This window comes from Cervus elaphus, chromosome 27, assembly GCF_910594005.1.
Source record: "Cervus elaphus chromosome 27, mCerEla1.1, whole genome shotgun sequence".
In the NCBI taxonomy this organism is placed as follows: domain Eukaryota; kingdom Metazoa; phylum Chordata; class Mammalia; order Artiodactyla; family Cervidae; genus Cervus; species Cervus elaphus.
This window is the reverse complement of record NC_057841.1, coordinates 48172146-48180459: the sequence shown is the minus strand read 5'-3', so window position 1 is coordinate 48180459 and position 8314 is coordinate 48172146. Positions and strand designations below refer to the sequence as shown.

General features: G+C 46.4%; 1 protein-coding gene across 1 annotated transcript in view; it reads right to left on the bottom strand.

Moving 5' to 3' along the window:
* Nucleotides 1–4201: 4201 nt before the first annotated feature.
* The window catches only part of LOC122684783 (urea transporter 2-like), a 33747-nt gene continuing 29634 nt past the window's right edge, over nucleotides 4202–8314 (bottom strand). The window contains 4 exon segments of the mRNA XM_043889121.1: nucleotides 4202–4384; nucleotides 4864–4913; nucleotides 6656–6790; nucleotides 7835–7982. Coding sequence (XP_043745056.1) covers nucleotides 4202–4384; nucleotides 4864–4913; nucleotides 6656–6790; nucleotides 7835–7982 — 516 coding nt within the window.

The window sequence follows — 8314 nt, the reverse complement described above, 5'->3', positions numbered from 1 at the left end:
ATACCAGAAAGAAAGGGGATTCAGCAATGTCAATGTCAACTGAATCAGAATTTGGTTAAAGGCACTAATGAGTATAAAAATGGGCAGTCTATAGTAGTAAAAGATAAAATTTAAGAAGAATCAATGTTAACCACAGTCCATAGGTACCAAACAATGTAGCTGCTAAATATATGAGACAAATATTTCAGAAATACAAAAAAAGTTTAATAAAACTATACAATTATAGTTGAATTTTAATAAATCCTTTTCAGAATTAAGATTTATAAACTAAAAATAAATAAGTGCATAGAAGAGTTGAATGATGCAGTTAATAAATCAATTTAATATACATTTCCTTCAGATAAAAAATCTGCATTTTGTATGTTCAAAATCAAACATATACTTGGCTACAAAGAAAAATGCGTAACATTTAAAAATAAAGATTGTACCAGCCATTTGCTCACAATCCTATAACAGTAGATATGGAAAGCTGAAAAACATCAAAAAGTTTAAAGTGCTGGAAATCAAGAAACACGTTCTTCAAAAATTCTTGCCTCAAAGAGAAATAAAAAGTAAAATAACAAACTTTTAAAACTGATGAAAGCAGAACACTTTATTCCAAAACCTACAGTACACAGCTAAAGCTGTAACTGAGGGAAATTAATAGACTTAAATGCCTTTGTTGTTAAAGAGCAAAGATCTAAAATAAGGAAATTTTATATGAATTTTAAAAACATTCGGAGAAGAGAACATTTAAATAAGCCACAAGAAAACAGGAAAAAGAAAAAAAACAAATCGAAATGAGTAGCAAAAGACAAATAAATTCTAAACTGCTTCTTTGAAAAAAATCAATAAAATGAATGAACCCCTCACAAGCCTAAAGGAAAGAGAAAATTACAGAAGATTAGAAATGAAAAAGGAGACAAAGCTGCAGATAACTGGAGAGATACAAATTACCACGAGAACATTATGAGTAATATTCTGGCAATAAAATTTTAAAACTAAAGAAAATGGATTATTTCCTAGCAAGCTCCCTGTTTGAAGTAGAGATTTTGATTATGTCAGTTATCATAGAAGAGACTAGAGAGATAATTAAAACCAACCATTTAAAAATGCAGCAGAACAACACTGTTTCACAATGATAGTAGAACTTGTCAGTGTTGTAGGACAGAAGACGAAAATGGGTGGGAGAGATGGCCAGGTCAGAGGGAGGAGACAGTGGAGAGAGGGAGAAAAGGGTTTGTTAGGGAAAAAAGAGTTTAAGACAGCACTTCTGCTAAAGCCTCGCCCTCCCCAACTCCGCATACACATTCCTACTTTCTTGAATTTCAGAGAGTAGTAGTTTGTTTCTGTTCAACCATAAATATGTATGTTCAACTATCATTTGTACACCCAAGAGCTGCTGCTGGTAGTTTGAGATGATAGTAGGAAAACAGCTATGACATGTTCCCAGAAGCCCTTCTTCCCTCCTGGAGGCCTGGTCCCGAGTGCCCCATGCTGGTGGGGAGAATCTGCAAGGTTAGTGCTCTGACATGTTCATTCAGGGGCAGGAGAGGGGGAAGCTCTGGTGAAGGTGGGACAAGATAACACCAGGGAGCTAGCTCTCAGGTCCTGGGGGCTATTTGGACTACTTCAGAGCACATCTGAGCATCTGTCCATGGCCTGTGGACAGAGTGACTTGCACTGGGCAGAGTTTTCTTAGCGGGTTTTTCACTTCTGCCCACCCTCATCCATGCCTGAGAGAGAGATGCCACTTCTGCCCACCAGCCTGGCTTAATGACTGATATTTGTTCTGTCTCGAGGAGGAGATTGGCCACATTTGGAAAATATCGTCAACTTTCAGCATCTTAGCCTCAAAGGATTAAAAAAAATATATTTTATCGATCCTGTACAACTTCTCTTGGCAAGGTAATTCACTGATTAATAATACACTTTGTCCGGTTTTTTCTTACATCCTACTAGCAGATAATGTGTAAAAACACGTGTAAAAACACGTGTAAAAACATTTACTTGTACATAAGTACCTGGTCATCTTGATCGCAGTGCATTATAGAGTTTCTGGGGCCTTGTGGCTTTTCCAGATTTGATGGACAAACTTTTTCCTTTTTCAGAATAACTTAGCTTTTATCCATTTTTCTCCTAACGAGTTTGGCAGCTTGCAACACAGTTAACTTTTAATTCTTGTGGGGGAATTAAAGCAGGAAGTTGGGAGGGAAAAACAACCCCGATAACTGTGACCCACGTGTTACCTTGTAAATGACAAACCAAGAAGTGATGCAGGAAGAGAAGGAAGGGGAGAGAGACTCTTGTCCAACTGAGCTGAAAGCATTTTTCATATCCAGATAGTTTTCCTCTCCTGAGAATCCAATAAAAAGCGTGGCTAAAGGGCTGTTTCCATCAGATCCAGTGCTTTGGGTGGAGATTCTCAGGGTTTAATGGAGACAGCAGGGGATTTCCTACGACAATTTGCCCATAATGAACGAATAGGGTTTCGGGTTCTACCTCCTGCTAGGATACTTGCGGGGAGGGGTCTCCTTTCAGAGGGTGACGGAGTCCCCTCTGGAAGCCTGTCAGGAAACAAAAAGTCCTCTTCCTCCAAATGGAGGTCACGGGTCACAGTATGGTGGCACAACCTGGCCTGCGTGCTCCCTCCAGCCCTGAGATTCCAGCGCCTCCCTGCTCCTCCTGCCTAGAAACCCTGCACTGAAGGGCTCCAGTTTTCTTCTTCCTCCTGTGGTGGTGAACCTACTGGCCGAGGCAAAACAGCCAGACCGGGTGAGCCAGAGGGGTGGTTCCTAGACCCGGGTGTGGACCGAGGGGCGGGTGTAAAACTGCGCCCCCTAGTGCTCAGCACTGGGCTTGTCAGTCTCTGCAAGAGCCTCAGGGCAGATCGTGCTTCCGGCCACCCTGATCTCCCTTTCTCGAGTGCCCTCGATTTCCTAAGGCTCTTCACACTGTCACCCAGCATGTAAATGCCTTGTGGCTTTGTCTGGTTAAAGAACCTGGTGGTGTCCTTTGAGTCTGCCCACTTCCCACCAGTTCCTAAGTCACATGTGGATCTCCAGACCCTGAGCGTTGTATTGATCGTCTATAGCAGGGCCCAGCCAAGTACAGCTTGTGGACCAAATCTAGCTGCTCGTTTAATAAAGTCCGGTTGGAACACAGCCACCCTCTTTCATTCACATGTTGTCTAAGGCTACTGTGCTCTATGATGACAGGGTTGAGTATTTGTAAAAGAGATTGTGTTGCCTCCAGAACTGAAATTTGACACGTTCCAGGACAAAGTTGACAATCCCTGGTCTGTATCTAAATAAAGATTGAATGTAAGTCAATACCTATAATTGGGAAGACAAATTATAAAATTCATTAATAATTATTTGTTCTTCTACTTAAGATTAACCATTTAAGTATCATAAATCTCATAAAGCTTCCAACACCCACAGGCAAACTGGGAAATGAAATAGATCTCCCCAGCCTCTCACATACTGAGCTCAGGTGATTTCCTCAACTGAATTCCCTGCTCAAAGTCGCTGGCTTGACCCGCAGTGAGAAATGCCAATCTTTCATCATGAGTCGTGTAGGAGCCTAACTTACTGATTACTTCCTGCTACAGACTATCCTCTTGCCCTTTACTCTGACCCCTAAATGTCTGAGTCCCTATTTAGACACTTTCAGTGCCCTAACTGTCCCCATTTTGACTTTCAAACTGTGTTTCTCTATCTGAGATTTCTCTCTTTTATGTAAAGCTGTATGTGCCCACCAGTCATTAGCTCTGTGCACTCTGGCATCTGCATTCCCTGAATTTTCACCCACCCAGGAACCACTCAGCACGTTTGATTTCTTAGCTTCTGTTGTTTAGTTAAACCTGCTAAGAAGATCATCTCTGAATCACCTTTACAAAAGACTAAATACAAAAAAAAAAAAAAAAGACTAAATACAAAGAATGGTTTTGTTTTAAGTCACTGACATTGAAAATACATGCCTTCCTACTAACACCAGGAACTCATCACCAGTGTCTTTGAACAGTGCACAGTGGAGAGTTAAGGTGATTTTGGCAGAGACAGAAAATCAGTGTCAGGGAGAGGGAGGGATAGGCGTGTTTTGTTCCACGCAGGTGCGAGGAGAGGCGAAAAAAGGGAGTGCTGCAGCTGATTGACCCAGAGCTGAGATTACAGGGAGCAGACCCCGGTCCAGGCAAAGAGCATTTCTGCCTATAACTTGGCTATTCACCACTGGAGGACTTCTCTTCTTCCTGGCTTTTCACTGTCAGGTAGTAGATGCGGTTGGCCTCTGGGTAGGTGACTCTGCTGAGTGGGAGCTTGTAGATGGTGGGGCTGTTGGTCGTCAGGAGCAGAAAGGTGAGTGTGGAGAGGCAGAAGGGCCAGGTGCCTGGTGGCACACCAACCTGAAAGCAAAAACACCGGGATCTGAAAATGTTCCTGGGACCTTGGAGGAGAAGGATGCGGTAAGGGCTGAGAATGGCGACCCTCCCCTAGTGACAGCCTTGGTTTCTGGATTGATCATGTCAGAATGGTTGGTTTGAATTTGAGGTGTTGGTCCCTTTGGGGACAATCAGAATCTTCTAATGATGGAGCTGAAACCCCCTAGAGACATTCTCTCAGTGCCGGCTAAACATGAGTACCTCCATTTGTCCACCCATGTTCTCCACTGCTGTTTACAAAACCCTCTCTTTCACACACACATCCACACGAACACACCCCTCAAAGGCAAATAAAATATGCTGTGGCCAGTCCTTCTCTGGACAAACCCTGAATAAACCTTGACCAAGCTAGCGACTGGAACCCACTCACAAGACTCCAAATGTCCTGAAGGCCTGGTTGGGTTGGGGCACTTTAGGGTAGTGTCAGGAGACCCCAGACTTACCACTGACATTATGTTGGTGAGGGCTGCTCCCATGTATGCACAGAACAGGGCTGTGGAGACACAAGGACCTTCAGGAGTCAGCTTCCCAGGGCCCGCCCCCAGCCTTCCCTAAGAGAGGGCTCCACTCCGGCCCCAGGGCCACTGTGTTGGCCCGACACCCCGACATCTGGCGTGTTTGCTTGTGACCCATCTCTCACTGGGCTGTGTGCTCTCTGAGGGTAGAGATGAAAGCTTGCATATCCCTTTATCACCTCTCCACTTCCATGGTAGCTCTGTGTGGAGTCAGGGGTCAACAAGCATCTTTTACTACTCCACAATGACCTTGGTGATGCTCTAGCACAGACTGGATGGCTGGGTGATTGTCCGTCTGGAGGGATGAGTTGTCAGACTATATGAGCTCTGAATAAAGTCCCTCTTGTCCAAGATTCTGAGCTGCTGTGATGCTCCTGGACCCTCTCCAAGTCCCCTCACAGCTGGACCATGTTGGGTCCCTGAGCCAGGCCCCTGGGTTCACCCACAGATGAGGAACCCCAGGACAGTGAGGGGAACTTATCCACAGCCCTGGTGCCTCTGAACAAGCTCCTTCTGCCTATGTTTGCTCTGTTTTCCTGTCCAGAACACCTTTCCCCTGTCTTTGCTTATCCAAATCCCACACTGAAAGGGTTGAGATAAACCCCAGCCTCCTCCCAAAGCCTTCCCATGTGGTTCCAGCCACAGGAATCTGCCATCTCTCTGAGGATCATAGACAGTTACAGTCTCAACCTCAAAATACCTGGCAGTTTTGACTTGGTGAATATTTGCTGGGCCCACTGTTCTCCAAGTCCAGCCTCCAGCTGGATGCTGAGGAGGGTATAAGAGACACAGCGGGCATTTAGAGTTCCCACACTTAACTGGGGGAAAACAAACAAGAGAGCCCTTCTGGATGATATTCTGCCCTTCACTTGCCTCTAGTTTTGTGTATTAATGTCTTGTTGGTTCCAGAGGACATAAGCAACTCCAGGACAGGGAGGCTGATGGGACTGGAGTTTGAATCTCACTTCTGCCATCAGTAGTTGTGTTTGGACAAGTTTGTCAACTCCTCTGAGTCTCACTTCCTCACCTGTAAAATGGGGCTAAAATCTATGCCTGGCAGTGATCTTGGCAGGATGAAACGAGTACTGTTTATCCAGCACAGAGCATGGTGCTGGGGTGCAGTTTAATGACTGTGGTCCTTTTCTCTTCACACAGCGCGTTCTTTGTTCACTTGATGGAAATCAGGCTCCTTTAGTGCTATGTTACTATCTTCTGGGACCTCAGTCCTCCCAGGTACGTCATCTCACTGGCTCTTTCCAATAGTCTTTTTAGATATCACAGATAATTGCCCTGAATATTGGGCAATTACATCTGCTCTGCTAGACCATGGCTTCATGAGGATGTGGTCTGTATCTTCCAGGTCTAGCCGAGGGCCCAGCACTTAGTGGTGCCCTGTCGATAGTGGTTGAGTGAGAACAGTTGTTGAGGTCAGGAATGCTGCCACTAGCACACGAGGAAATGTGTGTGTGATTTCCTCATGAACTTTAGTGGTTCATGAGGAATAGTGATGGTGACTCCATCTGACAGAGGAAGAACCTCAGACCCCCCAGCTCTTAGGGTACCCCCATTAAATCCCTTAGTGATAAGACCCCAGCCACAGTCCTTCCATCGTTACTGCTCAGTACTGATGAGGGTCCACCATGGGTGTCCACACCCAGGGGAGTGGGGAAGGGCAAGGAACAGCAGAGTGACTTGGCTGCCAGCCTTCCCCGGTACCTACCACAGACGAGGGCCAGCAGGTGGGTCTGCCAGGTGAGGGCATAGAACACGCCCCCGATGGCGATGCAGGAGAGGACACAGTTGTAGCTCCAGAGGCCCAGGTAGATGGTCTCGAAGGGCGTGGCCACCGTCAGGGCTGTCAGACAAGGTATTGCATTTCTGGCTGACTCGAGGTCACAGCGTGAAGGCCACCCCATGGCTGGTGCCAGTTCTCAGGTGCTATTCCTCCCATCGCTGACCCCCGCTCCCCACCAATACCTGCTCATCAGAGGAGCCTCTACAAAGGGCGTCTGGTCTTAGGAAAGTGACAGTGGGGGGAGAGAGCAGTGGTTTCCACTGATTTTCAAAGTGTTCACTCAGAGGTATGACCACTTCTAGGGTGAGGGGCTGCCAAGGAGGTGGGCTGCAGGCCCACCCCACTCCTTTGGCCAGAGCAGCTGCATTTTTAGCAAGAAAGATTTCAACAGAAAAGTTGTGCTTCAACTGGTTGAGAAAAATTATGTCTAGACACATATAGATATATGCAGACAGAGAAATGAGATGGCAGAAGGGGTTGGATGTGAACAGCAGGTGAATCTGGGTGAAGAATTTGTGGGTGTCTCTCGGACTATTTTTAATTTGGTAAGTTTTCACAAGTTGGAAATTATTTCCAAATAACATTCTTTTTTTTTAAAGTCATGCTTCCAAGAAATTTTTGAAAAATATTGGGATAAGTCAGCAGGCTCCTATTCCCAAAGCACCCAAGGTCCGTTTCTGACTCTACTCTCTTCACTTAAGATATATGAACATGTGTATAGACACACACATAGAAATTGAATCACATTTGTTAAATGGCAATCCAATTCTTGGGAAATTTTTTCCCGTTAGCTTAGTCAGAATTTCAAAGTGCTAGGTTGTTTATACCCCCACTGTGTCGGCTAGTGCTCCCCACCCACACCAGGTTCCCATCTGCCTCCCACCGCTCAGCTCCCAGGGGCTACAGGCCAATAGGTCTCAGCCTTTTTGCATCTCCCCACATGCCCTGCTATCTTTTGGAGACTCAAGAAAGGAAAAAATAAGTCTCAAGCCCTGACAGTGTTTAAAAACTTCAGGGAAGAGAGTAAGCCTAGACTCTTTACTGTGTGCTGGGAGAAATGACCTCAGGAAAATGACCCCTGCCGAGAGGGGGGCCCTGGCCTACCTGCCAGCAGCCCCACAATTGAGCCAATGGCTGCATGCAAGCAAATGAGTGGCGAGCAGATGAACAGGGCCACCAGGAACACGCCGCCTGTCCAGGGGTTGTCACAGCCGTACACCTGCCCGACCCCGACAGGGATGGCTTGTAGCAGCTGCGAAGTCAACAAAATCCAGGTCAGTGGCGTGTGGGCTGATAATGCAAGGACCAAGCCTCGGGGTGAGGACTGAGCCTTTCCCCAGGGGGTCATGGTGTGGAACGGGAGGATTGCTGTGCCTGCCAGCGTGTGGGAGAATGTGGAAGGGAAGGCACGAGCTGGAACAAATCGCTCCTCACTCCACCACCTGGCAGGCATCTGAGCATCCCTCATGCAAAACCAAGCAGGTCCCCAGCAGAGGCCAGGTGGTTCTGAGGGACACGTGGCTTTTGCTTTGGGGGTCTAGAGGGTGCCTCCCTGGACTGCCACTGGGAGGTTTCAGGGCACCA